This window comes from Larimichthys crocea, chromosome VI, assembly GCF_000972845.2.
Source record: "Larimichthys crocea isolate SSNF chromosome VI, L_crocea_2.0, whole genome shotgun sequence".
NCBI lineage: Eukaryota > Metazoa > Chordata > Actinopteri > Sciaenidae > Larimichthys > Larimichthys crocea.
In genome coordinates this window covers 18,849,093-18,869,097 of record NC_040016.1, presented here as the reverse complement: position 1 = coordinate 18,869,097, position 20,005 = coordinate 18,849,093, and the positions used below count along the sequence as shown (strand labels likewise).

General features: G+C 47.1%; 1 protein-coding gene across 4 annotated transcripts in view; it reads left to right on the top strand.

The window, feature by feature from the left end:
- Window positions 1–20,005, top strand: part of srgap2 (SLIT-ROBO Rho GTPase activating protein 2) — a 51,017-nt gene that overhangs the window by 9,991 nt on the left and 21,021 nt on the right. For 3 of the 4 annotated variants that reach the window (XM_019256746.2, XM_019256738.2, XM_019256757.2), the window contains exon 2: window positions 17,556–17,748. In XM_019256746.2, coding sequence (XP_019112291.1) covers window positions 17,556–17,748 — 193 coding nt within the window. Of the gene's footprint in view, window positions 1–16,425; window positions 16,608–17,555; window positions 17,749–20,005 lie in introns of those variants that run through there. The other variant, XM_019256753.2, reaches the window with a different exon arrangement.

The window sequence follows — 20,005 nt, the reverse complement described above, 5'->3', positions numbered from 1 at the left end:
ATCTTTTTTCTCGTGCAGCTGCGTGATACGTTTTACCCGTCCACCCGTCCGTTGAGCTTGGGTGGCGACTGTGGCGCCATCATCGCGACTCGGTTGATGCTGAAGGTGATACGCTGATGCAGCAGTTTATTAAGTATACTTGCACAGCGTCAATACAATAGCCTCGCAAACAATCTTTGTCTAGCAGATGTTCACTTTCTGTTGACACTGTAAGGAGAAGTGTTGATTCAATGAAGCCGAAGAGGACGTACTGTGCTGTCGTCTCTGCTTTCATCTGGAAAAAACATCTCAGCGATGCAGCACTGCCTTTTTTTAAAAAATTTTTTATCTGGCGGTGGCCGAAGCAAGTTATTTTTCAAGGAAAACAAATCGACACGCACTCACAAACAATGAGCCCCATGCTGGCATCACATGAGTGTTTCAGATTTTGAAAAGTATGCCACTGTCTTCCACGTGTGCCAAAAAAGCGTTTAGAAAGAATCCTGCAAAACGGGAGCGGGTGGATGTTTGGTAAAGCGAAAGCGCAAGAGTTCCAAAATGATCGTAGGCAAAGTATTTTAATTGAACCTGGCGGCGTGGTTTACACAGACACACTTAATAAATCACGGCCCAGCAGCCGTCATCACTGACAACTGATGTGTTACCTGATGTGCCCTCAGATTTTCATGCATGCACGATGAACGTATGAAGCTTTTAAGAAGATTTAAAATTGCGTACATGCTGTGGATCTGTGGTACATTGTAAAGGCTGCATGTAGTGTTTATAATATGCAATGACTCTCACATGTCGTTATTGTCTTCAAAGGAGCTCTGTCAATAGGTGGATGTTGGTATGACGACGCCCACCAGGCCCCTATAGTGTTCCTCTATTCAGACCTGTGATTGAAAGGGAAATCTTGTCTGCCGGCGTCCCTCTCCTTGTGCGCCGGGCCCACAGTGGAGCGTATAGACCATGTGTCGGTCTGCGCTGTGGGATACCCCTCTCAGATTACCGCCCTCCCTCCCTCTGCTGCTCCTCCTTCCTCCCTGCCCACATTCCCGACTCAGTCCATGTGCTCCAAACAGAGTGGAAATGGAAACATCCCTCTCCTTATACATGCACACACACACACACATATATATATTTATATATGTACTCATTCCTGTTGCGCAGTGGCCCATGCAGGACAGGAGTTGACGTGGAACTGATCGATGTAGATTATACACCTTGTGCTACATGCTTGTCTAGTCACCCTGCTTAGACCTGCCAAGCTGAAGGTTCAGTAGGTTTTTGTTCCTGAGTTGAGCCTGGAGTGTCGGGGTTATAGAGAAGTTGACGAAGAGGGAGAGGGGTAAGAAGGGGGTGTCCCCCCTTTAGCACAAAGAACCATCCCATCAATCACTTCATCACATTCGTGGCATAGCTGCTTGACACAAGCATATTCTGGTGCACCCCCCCTCACTCCTTTTGTCCTCTTCTTTTCCAACCCCCCCCCCTCCCTTCCCTAAATCTCGCCTCTCCCACTCCCCATTCTCTCTGTGATTTCTTTCTGTCCGAGGGCAGCGTAGCATGTTAAAAGGTTGCTGTCCATGACACAAATGCACGTACACACAGGCGTCCACTGTGTGTAAAAGGTTGCAGTGGGAGGCAGCGGGGCTAAGTGGCCGAGTGTGAGTGGGGCTCTTGTCATGTGCTGATGGTATTCCCTCTGAGGAATGTGGAGGAGAGTTTCCCAGTCTGGAGTGGTGGATTCCCAACTGCTGGATCTGAGCTTTTTAGAAATTATAATTATGGTCCCGTTTTTGTTTTTGTACGTTCATCGCACAATCGGTTATCTAAAAATTACAAGCAAGAACTTTTCAAATCTGTTGATGGGAGCCGCTCTTGATTTAGATTTCAGCCTCGATCGAGTTGATGACACCTAAAACAACCTTTTATTAACACAGGCATCAGAGGTGTTCAAGGTTACGTGCATCTGCATCACATCCTGTGAGTCCCCTGTGTGGCGGTATGCACAAGTTAAGTGCTGACATACATATTTAACTATTAAAACATCATCTGAAGAATTCCAACTTTTCCAGAAAAGAACAAATCCATCCTCCCTCTTGACTTTTTCTTCTGGGTTTGAGCGTCCAACAACATGGCAAGACTTTTGACTCATAATTCAAAAAATATCTTCGAGTAGTTTGTATAATTTGAGAGTTTGTTTAGTTAATGGGCCGGGATGTGCAAAATCACAATGAGTTCCAGCGAGAAAAACAAAGAAAAACAAACTTCGCAGCGACGTTTCGGTGCAACCCGCCTCTGTATTAAAGCAGCTATTGTAAACTCGGCACAACATGTCGACACTTAATGCCCATTGTGTCTTTGTTAGCAGTAATGAGCCAGGAAGGCTTACAGTATGTGTGAGTCAGGTCCCTGGCTGTATCTCTCTCCATTGTGTCCCGCTGATGACAATGACCGCCACTGTCTTCTGCGTGAGATACATCGCTGTCATAGCTTACATTCTACATGGTCCATATGCACGCGGCACAGCTGGCCCTCAGCAGCACAGAGGCCAATTCTGAACTCATGAATTATTTTGTTGTTGTTTGGGTACAACGGGGTCTGATTTCTAGCAAAGTGGGGAGGGAGAGCTCGAGAGACAGGGAAGGGGAGTTCTTTCCTTTTTTAGTGACAGAGAGTGACACATCTGTGTGTGTGTGTGTGTGTGTGTGTGTGTGTGTGTGTGTGTCTCTGCGAGATCAAACAGGCTTTCCTCTGTGGATGAGAAAGAGAGGAGATCTCTCCGTCAAACTACAGAGAATTGTTCGACGATAAACCACACTGATGACCCTCTCGCTTTACCTCGCGACGATCTCGTCTACCGAGCCGAGTTCGGGAACAGGTGTGGGCCACATGTCTCCCTCCGGTCTGCCGTGACCTCTGACCTCTCCTCCTCTTCCCTCTGTCAGACACTCTCGGGAGCCGCTTCGACGAGGGGGGGGTTGATCGTCGTCGTGCATGTATTTCACCGCCGGCTCCAACTCACGTGTGCGTGCATGTTTATGATGCAGAGGGGGTTACGCCGTGTATGTGTGTGTGTGTGAAAGCGGTCCCTCTTCACAGCCTTCAGCGATGAGGCAGCATCAATAATTCAGCAACACGTCGCAGAGCGCGATCCTTCACGCAGCGGAGCCTTTTCTCTCCCGCCGGATGCCTCGGTATTTATCTATCTCCTGTTCTCCTGTTTTTTATGCCCCCATTTTGTTTCTCTTACCCCCCTCCCCTCCCCTCCTCCTCCAGCCCTGCTCAGCTCAGTTCTGCCCACCCCGTCTCTCTCTCTCTCAGCTCTCTGTCATGTTTTCACTGCCAGAGCTGAGAAACTGTCAAACCTCTCACTTTTTCTTGCATTCATTAGTGTCTTTTTTTTTTCTTCTTTCCCCTCCTGGTTTTCATACTCCCTGACTTCTGATTTTCTTTTATGTACCGTATAAGCAGGGATTTCATTCCTGGTATGCCTGGTGTGTCCACTCCCACCGTCTCTCCCTCCCTCCCTCCTCTGTCCCTTTCTTTTAAAATCTCGTCAAGGCAGTTTTTCTTTTGAGGGGCCGGAGGAGAGGAGGCCGTGGAGGGGAGCTAAGGAGGAAAGGGTGTGGCCGCCCACACTGCAGCACTCCATTGTGTTGCACTGATTCCTCTCCCTCTCTCTCTCTGACACATCACATCATCAGAACAGGACAAACACGCATGTGTAAAGTCGCTGACCCCGTGTTCACCTCGCCGGAGAGACGTTGTTCTCTCGGTATCAGGGCCGTCCATTCCTGAGTACAGATAGCTTTGTGTTCTGTCATGTCTCCGAGGCTCACAAGACACCAGGGTTCCCGTGGTGTCAGAGGGCAGGAAGACTGCGAGAGAAATACTTGAAACACTGCAGGGCCATCGGCATGTCGGGAGGATGCTCTGATAGTCCCTTCTCCTCGCGGAGGTCAAAGCTCGAGATGCACGTCCCGACAGACGCTCGCACGGCGTCATCTCGGAGCAAAGACAAGAGTCTACTCAGTCATTTAGTCTGTTCAAACTGACGGCTGCGTGGGTGTGAGCGTGTTGTTGCAGGTAGCAGCGAGAAGACAAATATATATACCAGGAAGTTCAGTTTGAATAATCCATCCAGGTTGAGGGCTCATCACATGCCAAAAAAACACTGCTCAGCAGGTTGCACTCCTTTTTAAGTCAGGGTTTTACAGCTCGAAATCAATCACGGCAGCAATTTTCTTCAGTCGCCGTGCGTAGGAGGTAAAAAGCAGAATTGGCACAGTGCTACGAGCCATTATAATTGGATTGCAGAGTGAGTTTTTGGATGCTGTCGGACTGTGCTTTAACAAACCTTTGAGCCAAACTCATCAACAATGGATGACCTTGCGTTTGTTTGACAGAGTCTTCACGGCGGCACCAACATGTTGGTCTCGATCGATACAGAACAGTTCTTAAAATCACCCGGCGGCACTCGTTCCCAGGCTGCAGCCAGGAGCGTAGCTGACCCGTCCGTCCTCAGCTCGCTTAGCCACGCCGATCCTCAGACTGTGAAGACGCTTGTTACGACCCATGAGATGTTGATATTTGAGCCGTGAGGACAAATCGTGTGACTAAACAGGCCGTCATTACCGGGAAAGCAAAACAATAGCGTGTATGTGTGTTTTAAAGCAGCACAAAGGCTGCGTTCATTGTGTCGGGGGCGTCCTCAGGGTGACCTCAGGTGAGCTATTCTCAAGCCTGCAGCGGCTCACGAAGTCAGACTTTACCTGTGGGGATGATTTTTGATGAATTTCATTTTCTCTTCTTCTGGTTTTTTACTTTCCAATTACTGCCGAGATGTGCTCGAGGCTTTTTTCTTACAGTGTTCTGCACTGCGGAAACCGTTGCAGCTCAGTGTTGCTGGTCTTATTCGGGCAGTGAGCTCAAACTGACCCCGATTTGCCCGGCTGCAGGGAGATTAATTTAGTCTGATATATCGCAACCTCCTATATAAGTGTAGACTAAATCACACACCTGCCTTAGAGGAGGAGATCTAATTACTAACTCCTGCTCTTTGTGCAGAAGAAATCATCACATTAAAGCAGCTCTAACTCTAAAAAGTCTTTGTCTGCCTTACTCCAGACTGTCACAGAATACCAAGCTTTTATAGAAGTGTGAAAAGTATCGCAGTGCCCCGTGTTTCCACCCTGCCGGTCAGGGCTTTATGCAAGTTCCAGGCCTTGAGCTTTGTTTTTTTTGGAATGATGTCAGCCTGCACGTTGGAGGACTAATCTCCGTCCGATACAATCTAGTGGAGTTTAATAGAGTGTCCCTACAGCTCAGCTCATTTCCAAACCCTGCTCATCTCGGCCAAGTGCTGCATTAGCATCACTGGCATCTTTCTGAATGCTGACAACAAAGTCAGCATTTTTTTTTTAATGCGAAATGTATTCCTTTCATTTCAGAAGAAAATATTCAGCTTATTACTGAATATGAGTTTGTCCAAGTAGCGTGCAGACATTACATTAACGTAATCAGTTTAACTCTCACGTTAAGCCTGCTGATGAATGAATGACCTGATGTTATGAATCTTCTGTAAGCTCGTTTTCCTATTTTGTCCAGAGGCCTAAAATATTCATTAAAGGGGCCGATCTCTAATGGAAAAAAGTCTGAACAAGAAAGCTGGCTTTACTCTAGTAATGCTGTGAACTCAACAGTGACCCGAGTCCTCATCCGGACCAAACGTCCAATGTTTATCTCGTGTGGCGCGTGGATCAGTGTGTAAATGAACTTTCAGCTTACACCCTACCTGCCGTGACACTTCTCTAGTAATTACTACTGTCTACTGATCACATCCCGAGTGGCTAAACGTGATCTTCACAGCTTTAAAACGGCTCTCGCCGTTGAGATAAAGGACCCAATCTGGGTATTACGTAATGAAAGAGAAGCTGAAACGGTAGCCTACGGTGTTAAATTACTCAAAAATTACACCGGTAGAACGAGTTTGTAAAAGTTGTCAATTGGATCATGCATGCACTCGGTGCTGCTTGCATCTCATTATGCCCTCGCTAAAACTTCAGCCCTGAGGGTTTCTTTCCATTCTTTTGCTCAGTTTCTGAGAAATCGACCTCGATCTCAATGAGTCCTGACAAAGGGACAACCCAAAAAAGTGTGACAGACTTTTCTTGTCGGTCTACCTTCGACAGAGCACAGCTGTTTTTGTTGTTATGACAAAAAACTTAATGTGAAACAGCTAAAGACGAAACAATGCCGCAGAGAAACAGAACGAGGGGAGAGGGGGGGCAAAATGATCTCAGCTGAGCCCCCCCTGTGCTGCTCTTGCGGTTGTTTGTTGTGCTGAGGTGTTGAGTTGTCCTCCCTCTGAGCCTCTTCGTGCAGCTTGGCCCGTTTAGTTCTCCTCTCGGTCCCCTTCCACGTCCCCGTAGCCCTCAGACAAATCGCCAAATCGGTAGGTATGCGAGAGGCTGGGGGAATTTAACCAGCTGGCTGAATGTGATCTTCACTGAAGTCATAGTTACGGCCCCTGTTCCTCAGCGATGGCATATACCGCAATGCTACATTCTCCATGGGGCGAGGTGGAAGGTAGGGCGGGGCTCGGATCTCCGATCACACACACACCAACACACACACACACATCGTAGCTGTTCTTCACGAGAACCGATTTGGTATCTGCGAAGGTTGTTGTGACGGTCTGCCGCCTGGTTGAAACGGCGGCCATATTTCATTGGCGCTGGCCTGTCACCGCTGGCAACCCCCCCTACCCCGCCTTGACTCTCTGAGCTGTGCGCCTCTTGCAGGAGTGATTACACAGCACGCACATGCACACACACACATTACAGGCGTGAGAATGAGTTATACCTCTGGAGCGGCGTGTTGGAGAGAAGGGTTAAATGGATGCAGAAAAGGGGGGAGACAGACAGAGAGAGAGAGAGAGAGAGAGAGAGAGAGAGAGGAGGGGGGGGGATGTGATTGCAGTTGCTGCATAGGCTGATCCTGATTCAGCTTTTTCTGCCCCCAGTGATTAAGGGATGAGAGCCAAAGACTCTAACTCTCTGACTCATGCACTGTTCTCTGATTATGACCTACAGCTTTATTGGACTTTCTTAGCACAGTAGTAGTGATGCAGTGTACGCGAGGAGTTCATTGGTTGGTATATTTAATATCAACAAAATTTTAAAACGTCATCAGAATTTAGTAGAGCTGACGTCTCTAATCAAATATAAAAGCTGTCGATTCGTTTCCCAGTTGAACAGCTAATAGATCATTTGCGTGTACGTGTTGACGTGTGGGGAAATATAAAGTCGTGTATAAAGAACACACACACACAGACCGGCTACATCTGCATGTACCTGGCACTCCCTCCCACTGCATCACTGTGTGCCTCTGCACCTTAAACTCTCTCCGCAGCTCTCAGCCTTCCTCCTGGTTTTGTCGCTGTAGCTGGAGAAAGGTGTGACCTCAAGGCAGATGCGGCGATAGCATCTCGTGTTATCTACTCCCTAGTTTTTGGTCTCATCCTTTGTCTGATGGAACATATCCCCCCCCTCCTTCCATCCTCCATGCAAGCCCCGCTGCCTTCCACTGGCATCCGGATAAAGATCAGCAGCCATCAGCAAGAGATACGGCCTTTAATTCACGGTGCCGCCGCCCGCCCGCCTGCCCCCTCTCTCCTCTCAACTCTCACTATCGCCATCTCTACCATCTTTTCCTACGGCCATTTTCAGGCACGTCGCTGACGTCTCCTGGAATGCAGCGATAAGAGTTTGCTGAGTAAGGTTATACGTACCAGTCACGTACACATGTGCCGTATCGTCTTTTTTCTCATGTTTTTGTGCAGTTTGCTGCGTGAAAGACGCTGTCATGCGCAGCTATTAAATGACAGAGGGGAGGCTATTACACACTGTGTTGGGCTTCAAAGCGGCGGTGCTTTTCCCCTGTGGAAGGAAGGGGGGTTGGAGTTTGAATGCATGCACACGGAGCCGCCGAGGTTCCCATGAATCATTGGTGCTGATCAAACTGAATCTGACAGAGGATTTAAAGAAAAATGAAGAAAGTGTAAGAAGGGATGAGTGAACGATTGATGACTGTTTTTAATCCACAGTCATTAAGCTCGTCAGTCATTCGCTGTTATGACGAGTGTTGACCTGCTAATAGACCCGATGATGTGTCTGCACACGGAGGGTCCGCGCCTGTCCATCGCTATCTGAAAGTAGTCCCGTGTCTTGGACGATTCTTGTAATTCTCGACACTTAGAGAGAGCTCTCTCCAAGATCGTCGAGGTTGATTTAACTTACTACACACACACACACACACACACACACACACACACACACACACACACACACACACACACACACTGCCAGACAGACTGTGCACGCAGACAGACACACACTCGGCGGGCTTCTTCCCATGCTTGTGTTGTGGATTAGTCAAATCCCCTGACTGGCTGCTAAGCTGATTATTAGAGGGAGGGGGGGTGTTATGCACTGGTCATTTGGAAACACTGTGTACGCCACGCACACACACACACACACACACACACACACACACGAACACACGAACACACGAACACAGTGGGACATCTCCTCTTAATATCGTCTCTCCCGCTGTCTGAGGATGGTATAATATGTATCTGCGTTTTTGTCTGATACGTATCCATACCACCGCGGACAGATGGCGTAGATCACTATACTGTGTCATGGTTTGCATCCCTACGGCGGAGTGTGTGTGTGTGAGTGTGTGAGAGAATGTGTGTGTGTGAGAGATGAAGGCTGTTGGACCAGACTGAGGTCCAGATGGCTGTGTCCGGCAGAGACAGGAAATAGAGGTGACACCAGGTGGAAAGTACCCTTGAGGATGAACTACACACACACACACACACACACACACACACTGAATTGTAAGATTGCGTGTGAAACAGTGACACAATTAATTGATTTGTAGAAAGAATTTTGGTAAAAGATTAATTGTTGATTTTATTTATTTGTTTCTCCAACACAACAAGCTGTTCAAAGAGATGCTGTTGGCTCAGAAAGTTGTGACGAGCATTGATTTTTCTCAAGAAGAAGAGACTAAAAGAAAAACGACTGGTTACTTTCTTGATAAATGTATATTTTGCTCATCGCATTTTCCTAAAGCCCAGCGTGTGATCTCCTCAGATTGCTTTTTTTTTATGTGACCAGTGATTCAAAACGCAAAGATTTTCTCTCTAATTTAACACAACACAAAGAAAAGCAGTGAGTTGTAATAATTAAGGGAATATCTGGGATTTTTTCTTGGAAAAATTACTTGAATTACCAACTGATTTACCGCTTTAGCTCTGGACTAAACAAACGAAGCAACTAATCAAAACTAGAAAACCAGATTAACGGACAGTACAAATAATTGTTGGCTGCGGCCTTAATCTCATTTCATGTCCCTTCATTTATCCTCATTCCCTGAATCTGTGTGAGACGTCCCCCCCCTTCCCCAACACACACACACACTCTGTGTGTGTGTCTTCTTTTCTTCTCCAGACTGTGTTAGTAGAGCAGACAAGGGCTGTAAATGTAAGGAGCTGGTTAACTTTTGATAAGCAGCCTTTTTCATTATGCATAGAGAGCCCAGCCTCCAACCATCCAACCCTGCAACCCCGCTGCTACCACCAATCAGAGCATGTGATGGATGGGAAAGGCTGCTGGTATCTGGAGGGAGGGAGAGGTAGAAACATACTCCTGGAAAGATTTTTATATTCTATAAAACCAATGACCGCTTGGTAGAAGAGGCAGCGATATCAGTTTAAGCTGAAACTTGACAGTCCTATTGTCGTAGGTGTCTTCTACCGGTTGCTTGACGTGGGAGACTGACCCTCCTCCAGTAGCTTTTTGCGACCCTTGACCCCTGACCTGTGCTCCCGGCTCACAGAGTGCAAGGAACCCTGACGAGAGCCCACATGGCTCAGGCTGTGAGCCCACAGATGCAGTGAACACACACACACACACACACACACACACACACACACACACACACACACACACACACACACACCTCCTCGCTCCTTCCTGTCGCTGCAGATAAAGCATATCGCTAGCCAGTAAAGGGTTAATGACTTCCTGATCCGAGTAGTAGTGCAGAGGAATTTACCCCCGCTGAGTCCCCCCCCCCCACCCCCATAATAACCCTCCATCTCCCCTCCCTGTCACCTCCTTTTCTCTCTTCCTCTCACCGAGCCTCCTCCTCCTCCTCCTCCTCCTCTTCCCACCACGGAAGGGTGCAACACGGGCAAGTAGTGGTTTATCCACACAAAGGCTATACTTAAGGGGGGAGGTGAGTCATATCAACAGGCCCCTGTTGTTGTTATTTATCACCGGGAGATAACAACACAATACTAATCTGGCATAATAATAGATGGAGATTATATTATAGTCATTGTGACAGACACTGCAGTTTTAATGAGGCATACAGTTAATAATTTAATGTCTCTCCTCTCCTTATCTGGAGTACCCAGTCTGGACATTTTAGGAAAACACATGTACGTGCTTTGTTGTCGAGAGAAGATTGATATGTCACAAGAAAGTAATATTCCTGCACACAACACCCCTGTAAAACCGCAACTTGCCATTTTTAAAACCTGGGGTTGGATTAAAATAAAGCTTTAAATTGCTGGTAGACAAATTTTTATTACTTGTTTCAGACGTAGCCAGGCGAGCTGTTTCCTGGTTTCCAGTGTTTTTGAAGATGAAGGGGAATGAAACATGGCTTTATATTAAACAGACAGACACAAGAAAGCAGTCTATCTGCAGACACATGCAGATGCATTTCCCCAAAATGTTCCCGACTAATTCTTTCAGCGTGGCTGCTGCCTATTCTTTAAGCTTTAGCTCATTACAAATTACAGTGGGAAATAATTTTATAGTATTTCATAATCCATTGTTTTTAATCTCCTGGGTCGTCTGTAGTTTTAATTGGTGCATGCAATTGTTTGTGTGTTTGTGTGTGTGAGAGGTCGGAGGGTGTGTGTGTGAGAGGTCGGAGGCTCGCCGCCATGCGTGGCTGAAAGCATCCTCCAGTACTCGCTTCTCTATTATTATAAACTTGGGCCAGAAGTGAAATTTCCAAAGCACCAGAAAGAGACGGTGATAACTTCCTCCTGTTCTTTACTTACTTACACCCCAGCACAGCACAGAGTAGCTTATTTTTCCTCTCATATTTTCTGTCTCTCTGCTCTCCTGCACACAGAGCAGGTCTGCAGTGGTTTTGGCTTCAGCGGCGTTTTCCATGTCTGAAAGTCACTAAGCTCGTTAACTCGCCTCCTTAAGACGACACTGCTTTTCCTAAAGGTTTCAAACTCTGGGTGAGAGAGGAAATACCTATATACGATTTTTAGTGCGTGTGTGTGTTTGTTTTCAGAGGAAAGTCCAGACCCAAGGAAAAGACATTGGCTGGAATCTTTCCATTCCTGCAATAGTTTTCCCTCCAACACTTACTGTACTGTAATTCTATCTTTTCCTCTACTCCCCACTCCTCGCTCGCACTCGCGCGTGCTCGTGCGTGCACGGCGAAGCGATATTAGGCAGGCATGTCTGGAACTAATAGATTCCACCCCGCTGAAGAATCCTATTAGGAAATACTACCTGCAACCTGAGGCTTCACACTACCAACTCAATCAACTGGCTTAAAAAAAAAAAATCACGTCGAATAGCTCCGCCATCCACACACACACACACACACACACACACACACCCCAACACCCAACACACACACACAGCTTGTGCCCCCCTGCAAACCCCTGGCCTATTTTCTCTCCGTCAGTCGCTCTCCCCTCTTTTCCTGCCTGGTTTCAGGTTCAGAGGGTTATATTGGTGAACTCCACAGCTGCCTGTTTTTCTTCAGGCCCTTTCATTTGAAGAAACAGACACACACACACACACCTCAGTCCAACCCCCCCATCCTGCTGCACTCTGTCTTTACACACACACACACACACACACACACTCACGCTTCCTGTGGTTGTTTTAGTATGACCCTCCCCTCCCATGTGCTCCCTACTGGCAATGAACCGGTCCGACTGACTTCCTGTCTCTCTGTCCTCTCTTCCTGTGTGTACAGGGATGAATGGACATATTATTCACAGTGACGCAGTGCCCCCCCCCCCCATTCCTCCCCCCTCCTCACTCTTTTTTACACTGCTTTCTGTTCTTTCTCTTTTTCTTTCTGCTTCTTTCATTCTTCTGAGGACAATAGTATGAGCTCACAGTGGTACAACTCAAAACCATTACCCCCCCCTACCCTCTCTCTCTCTCTCTCTCTCTTCTCCGCCGCTCTGTACTGCAGTATCAGCCCCCGGAGCAACAAAGACCAGGCCTTACTGCATAAACACGGTGTGCATGTGAGCTCATGCACACACACACACAAACACACGAGCAGAATGGGTAATATTCTCTCTCGCCAGTAGCTAGAAATCGTGGTGGGATATCTTGAATTTCTTAGAACTAGTTAACTGTGTGTGTGTGTGTGTGTGTGTTGTGTTCCCGCTGTGTTCACTGATTACCTGGCACAGGTTGTGGGCACTAAACCTCAATGCTGGCAGACAGGCTTGTGTTTAAAGGATTATCCAGGTTTACAGTCTCATATTGCTGTTCTGGACTTTTTTTGTTTCTATCGACGGTGGTAACATCATTATTATTTTTATTAGAAGTCTGCGTCTGACAAACAGAGCAGCAGTGAAGCCAGATTATTTAAATCACATTAAAACTGAACGCGAGAGCAGCAGAAGTGTCGCTTAATAATCCGTTAATCATCGCAGAACGATGACAAAACTGTGTGCGCACACACTGCAGGTATGGTCAAAGTTAAATTAACGCTGCAAGCAGCGATGGTCGGGTCCTCGCACATGTGCGCACGTTCAAATGTGCATAATATCGGTCTTAATAACCACAAGAAGTTTCAGACAGCTCTGAGGAAGTATATGATAGCCCAACACTTTTGCCTGAAAATCAGCCAAAAAGTCAATGGAGGCATGTTGACTTTGACGCGCCATCACGGCCATGCCCTCTGATGAAAAGTTGCGATTTTGATAACTTTTCATTGTAGAGGCCTGAAGAACACACACGCCAAGTTTCAAACACATAGGATGAAATCCCTAAGAGGAGTTCGTTCAAATGCGACCCCTGGAAATGACCCCAAAAACACGAAACGGCCAAATTTGGAACAAAATGGACACCATACGCTTCGCTGTAGCCCGGGTCACCAAGAGACTTTTTTGTGCGTCTCGGTATGTTACATACTCCCTCAAAATTTCGTACACGTGGACAAAACCGTGGCGAGGGGCCCCTCCGAAAACATACATCTAGGTGGCGCTGTCGAGCCATTCGTGAGTTTTCGAGTACATATAGGCCGTCGAAAATGCGATTTACTTTTAAACTTTTGAAATCCAATAGGGCCGCGCACAGCGTGCCGTGCTCGGGCCCTAACTAGGATGTTGATGTGTAAACTGTAACGTATGAAGGACAGCGATCATGTTTCTCATGTGTCACGTTCTCTGTAAGGGGATGCATCAACCCGATCCACCGAATCTCTGTGCTGATGAATCGGATTATGTATCAGGGATGACACGATTGATCCGCATTGAATACACTTTCTTCATCAAGGTCGTTTTAAAAAAAGATTTGCCATCAGTTAACAGTTAGTCACTCACATGGTGCCGCTGACTCATTTTTCAGTGGCACAACAATCCCCGGCCTCACATTACCTGACTCAGAAATAAATCCACGCTGCGAGGTTAGACAGATTTTAAAGAGAGAACTGGTATCGCTTGAGTGTTTAGTATCGAGGGGGAGAGAAAAACTTGGATCAGTGAACTTGGAACAGTTTTATATTTAGCAGGATGGATCACGGTTCAAGATCTGCGACTCCAAAAACGAGAATGAACCTTTTTCTAAGAGTCATCTGTGTCAGTTTATTGTTCCTCTTTTGTTTTGTAGCCTCGCCTTCCCTCTCCAGCCAGTTTAAGCCTTGTCTCGAACACTCATCACGTCTACTTGTAAACAGTTGCCATGTGTGTGTCAATGTGCGCCTACCTACGTGTGTGTGTCAGCAGAACCAGTCCAGTAATAGAGGAGGACACATCTGGGGTGGTGGGGCTTTCCAAGATCGGCGCTGGATAGCTGCCGTCAAAACATCTCAGAGTGACAGCTTGGATCCACAGTGTCACATCGCTGTCACTCTGTGTATGTGTGTGTGTGTGTGTGTGCCCATAGCCCAGGGTGTTTTCAGGTATAATGAGTGCTCTCAGCAGTGTGTGTCGCTCCTCTATCTAGGCCAGCTCAGAACAGCGTTCAGGGCACCCATCACTTCTGTCAGCTTCCAGTGAAACAGACTAAAGCTGCTGCTGGTGGCATTTTCTGCTGCAAAAACTAGCTCCGGCTACACACAAAAAAAAAAAGTACTGTTGCAGGAAAAACATGACTTTCGGGCTCCTCACTGTGCTTGCCAATGTGACTTTTGGGTCGCCTCTTGGCAGCATTTTTTATTTTTTTTTAATTTTCATTTCTAGTTTCATTTCCTTCATCCGCGAATTTGTATGCGGCGACATGTCCGACCCTGCCTTCAGCCGTCAGCCCACTACAAAATTAACAGCAGGCCGTGGTGGTAATGTCATTCTAGTGTGGTTGTGCTGTCACCATTCATCATCTCTCTCTATTTCTGTCTCTCCTCTCTCTGGGTTGGGGTAAGTAAACCGATCAATAATGGATGATGAGGAGGGGAGAAAAAGACACAGGGCTCGTCAGATTTCTGCCTTTTTATGTGCATAGAAAGCCTTACATGTGCACACACACACACTCCTACACTGAGAAAACAAAACAGATCAACAGGTGGCTTCTGTGGCCCCGGCAGAGATGTGATAACACCAACAACATATGAGACTGTCGGCTGCCTGAGCTGGAGTTCAATTATGGCCAGAAATGGACACATCTCATGTACATGTACGCAGTTCTACGTCAGCGATGTAATGCTACACTAGATGTGTTTTCGGCTTGATGGGTTCCTTTCCACGTGAGTGATTGCAGATGTTGACGGTTTGCCACTCTGGAGGGAGCGTCCATGGTGATTCTGCCCTGTTTTTGCATCACTAGAAAGCTTTACACACACACACACAGAGAGAGTATGTAGACTGGTTGTTGTTGCACAAGAAAATAAATATCCTGCAGAGAGAAAGAGCTGCCTCAGGTTAGCAGCCAACTCTTTTTTTTTTGCCCAGTTGTTTTGCGTTTGCTTGTGGTATTAGTGGGACTGATGAACAAAGTGAAAAGTGTGTGTGGATGAAGCTTGTGCAGACAGAGCCAGACAGCCCCTTAGCACACTACAGACAGAGGAGGAGGTGGTGGAGGAGGTGGAGGAAGAGGAGGAAAAAAGACAAAGGGAGAGCATCAGTAAAGTAGAATCCCAGAGCCCGATTACAAGACCTGCTCTCATCTGCCTGGAAAATGTGACTGTGGCTGTCTGGAGGGGGGGTTTGTGGAGGTTGGAGGCGTCACATTCCAGTTCACATCCCACTCCTTACTGGCTCAAGGAGATGATGACCATTACAGAGCAATGAGACTGGGAAGAAAGACCCGCATCAGTCTTTTCTGACGGCGGCTCTCCTCTCTCTCCATCCCTGTCTCTCAGCTAACACTCGATAACAGCATCTGGATGGATAAAAAAACAAAAAACCCTTTTCCAGCTTAGTGAGGGGTTATAGGGTTAGCTTTGGTTGAATCACCCAGCCATATATTTTGTAAACGGAGCGTGCACTCCTCATCCTAACATGACTGTAAGGGGCCCTGAGAGGGGCTTGAGGGGCCACAGGGCATGGCCTCCACATGAAAATGACTTACTAGCCCCGTTAAACTTGCTTTTTAAACACTTAGGTCACATGGGACTGATGTTCTTCCATATATCCTCCGTCCCTCAGGCTGCCTCCAACGCAGATCACTTTGTTTTCTGTCACCTTCTTATAGATGGAGGGATGGAGGGCGCTTGTTTTCAGTCGCTGTACGTATGGCATGTGTCGGCCGTCGTGTTTGACTTAATTACAAGGCCGCCATCTCAAGGTTTTGCGTCGCAGCCTTGAAAGGCGGGACAAGTGACTCACACACACACACAAACATGCGAGTCAATAACACATGTTGTCATAGCAAATACTCACACCAGGTCATTAGCACATACACAGGCTGTGTGTATGCATTTATCTGTTGCGAGCGCTGTAATGGCACGGCGTTCTCTGGGCCTTTTAATCAGTATAGACTGATCGTGAGAGGACACAGCCGCCGGCTCGTGACATAATGTTTAGGTCTGTGTTTATGAGAGAGAAGTGTGAGACGGGAGGGGGAGGAGGAGCGGGGACTGGTCACAGACACATTTAGATATCCCACTTCTCTTTGTGGTAATGACAAACTGCACTCTCAGCTACTAAACACAAAAGGCAGCAGTAACAGTCGCTGTCAGCCCTCGCGGACGGCTGACTGTCTGCCTGTCTGCAGAGTGTGAGGTTGCTAGAGTCGGTGTGTGTGTGTGTGAGGGGAGTCCGGATTACACTGAAGGCAGGATGGAGGCCAAAGCCATCCGCTTTCTCTACGGCCAGCGTTGTAGAGGTAGGATGTCTGTGCCTAAATGCAGCTGCATATGCAAACAATTGGAGAAGTCTGTGTGTGTGTGTGTGTCGTGTCTTAACTCTTGCATGTGCAGCCCGCTCCGCATTGGCAGGCAGCTATGCGAGCATAACATTAATCTGTCAGCTGTCATCACTGATCCAGCTTATCATCATCACGTCCTTGGGTGTGTAAGATGCGTTCACATGTTGCTGCTGACGATTCGTGTGTGTCCGAATCTATAGCTGCCGTGGGCGAAGGACTTCTCCAACCCGTAGCCAGTGATTGAATATGGTTACTGAGTTGTGTCTGCACTGAGTGCACTCTATTAATTTGAGGCCAGACTGGAGAGCAGCATGGAGGAGGGGGAAGGGGGCGAGGAGGAAAATGAAAAGTGATAAGCTCGGATAAATGACTGCCTCTGGAGATCTGTGTGTGTGTGTGTGTGTGTGGAAGAGGATAGCCGATCATTCACACACACACATAGATGCACGCATGAATACGCTGATGTACGCTCACCCATAGTGGTCTATGCGTTAAAGACAGGTGGGAGTGGGGGAAGGGATTTGAGCCAAGACGCCAGACGCCAGACTGATGCGTCAGGGCCGTGCCAGGTGTTTCACTGGAGCTGGTCTCCATCCACATCAGCTGTAAAGAGGAAACGGCTTTAGACTTAATATCTTACACATTGTTGTGGCATGCATCTTAATGATAGTGCTGCACTGCCAGCAGTAATGTATGCAGCTTACTCCCCCGGTTGTACGGATAATTGCATGTTTTTTTCTTTTAGAGAAGAGAGGCCTTTGATTTAAGAAGTGCACGGTAACAAACATTGTGCGTTTGAGGCTCACAATGCACGGATTACACCTGGATTTGTGGTCAGCGTAATAAAGTTTAAAAAAAAAAAGAAGTTAAACACATCTCTGTCTCTCTTTTCTTTCACCCCGGCAGAGATCCGTGCCCAGCTGGTGGAGCAGCTCAAGTGTCTGGATCAGCAGTGTGAGCTGAGGGTGCAGCTGCTGCAGGACCTGCAGGACTTCTTCAGGAAGAAGGCAGAGATCGAGGTGGACTACAGCCGCAACCTGGAGAAGCTGGCCGAGAGGTTCCTCACCAAGACGCGCAGCACCAAGGACCATCTACTCAAGTACGAGGACACACACACACACACACACACACACAAGCCTGTCGTGTTCATATGATCTTTAGTAATTGAGTTTAGTCGTGCCTTAGACAGCAAATATTCTTCTCTTGTTGAGAACTCCAAGTAAATAAATCTTTATTTAAAGCGCTCACAAGATCGATGACTTCTTTCGCGAGAAAAGAGAAGTGGAGTCGAGAGGAAAAATGAAACTGAGGGATAATCGAGAGGGACGGTGAGGGAGGTCACACTGACGTGTGTCTGGAAAAAATACCGACTTGCATCACTCGGCTTTGCTTCCCAGTTTGAATGAACAAAACACCGACTGATTGAGCGCTTGTACATTTCATTAGGAAACTATTTCTGTTATCAGGGAGGTCCTGTTAGTCTGCACGAGCGTGCACGTGAGTGTGCGTGTGCATGTAACAGTACATTTTGCCAGAATAGGCCAGGTGGTGATTTTGTGCTCTGACTATTTTGCAGCGTCTTGCTGTTCATGTAACCTTGCCCAAACAGGGATTTTCTCCTTCTCTGTCTGTCTCCCTGTGTGTCTCTCTCACTGATGCATTAGAAGATGGAAACACGATGGTGCTCATCAGGTTTTAGCAGCGGGGTGTGTTCTTGTATAAATTTATCTGGCTGGTTTGTTTTGGTGGTGGAGAAAGCAGGCTGTATCGCTGTGGGGGAAGGATTCACTGAACTGCTAATGTAACCGTAAACCACACACACACTAACGCGCATATATATATATATTCACATAGAATACCACAGATAATAGAGGGCTTTAATTATTCCTCCTTTTGTCCGCGCTTCTCTTTTCGCAGGCGAGTTGGAGATTGACCAAGATCCACCGTCTTTTATCTCTCAGGATGTTTTAATATGTCAAATGCATCTTGGAGGGAGAAAACACAGGTTGATGATTGATCTGAACGGGGGCCGCGCGGCTCTGTTATCGTTACTGCGGTATCATTAACACATTACTTTCATTACTGTTATTGTTCCTTTCTTACATAACCCACGGGTGGGTGTCGTGATTTGTGGGACAGCCGTGCGTCATGAGTGATTGCTCGCCTGCTCTTCAGAATGGTGGTGTTGGCCGACCTCCTTCAGCTAGACACCGTTCCTCAATCCTCTTCCATTCGTCGCTCACAGAGCCGGGATGCAAGTGATGAAGCGAGGAGAAAGGAAAAGGAGCCCGTAGTTTTTTCCAGCTGGTGTCACTAAAGCATATAAATATATAAACGTAGGGGCAGTCGGTAGCGTACTGGGTTAAGCGGCCGCCCCGTGTGTGGAGGCTATAGTCATCGCTGCAGCTGGCCCCGGTTCGAATCCCACATCAGACGGCTAATTTACTCTCTCTCTGCCTCCTGCTTCCTGTCTATCTTCAGCTGTACTATCAATAAAGGCATAAAAGGCCAAAAAAATAATCTTAAAAAAAAGAAGTAATATATAAATGTAAACATCTTATTAGAGCAAAGACAGATATCGTGTATCATATCAATAAACAGGTAAAACACTACTCTTGATGTGAATCCGTCCTCCCAGTGAACAAAATCAATAGTTGTGCCTAAAGACACTAATGGATAATTTAGTTCACTGCTTATTGTTAAAATGAATTGTCAATAGAAGCAACATGTTTCCAAGAAAACAGCGTTTGAGTCGTGCTTCGCTGGAGAGGAAACACTTTTTTTCGTCACACTGGATCTTCCTAAATTACCGAAACTGTTGAGTAGGACCGGACTCTTTCCTCTTCTGCTTGTCTTCTTTCTCTCTCACTGACTTCCTGTTAATCACGATCCCCCCTCTACTGCCACCTTCCTCTTTTTTTTTTTTTAACCCTCCTGTGCTGTTCTTGTTCTTCTTTCTTTCTTCTGCATTGCGCACTTTTCCAGAGACGTTCATTTCTGTGCCAAACCCACATCCATATGCTCTCCGACACAGGCCGGCACAGACTGAAAGGGATCGATAGGGCCTCTAAACGAAACCCAATTCCAACCGAGAGGACATACACACATCTACAGCACATATGCCCTCCAGCTCAGATCAATACAGTGTGTATTGTGAGTGTGTGTTTCCCCGAGGTTGCATATTGGGGGAGGGAGGACGAGCAAGAGAAGAGAAGAGGGGAGGGCAAAGGGCAGAGAATAAAACATGGAGCTGAGCAGGTCAGCTACTACAGCTGCTTCGGCAGGTCTGTTCACGTCATAACCTGTCAGAAGGCCATAAACGATACAATTCACCGACTTGACAAGTGTTCCATCTT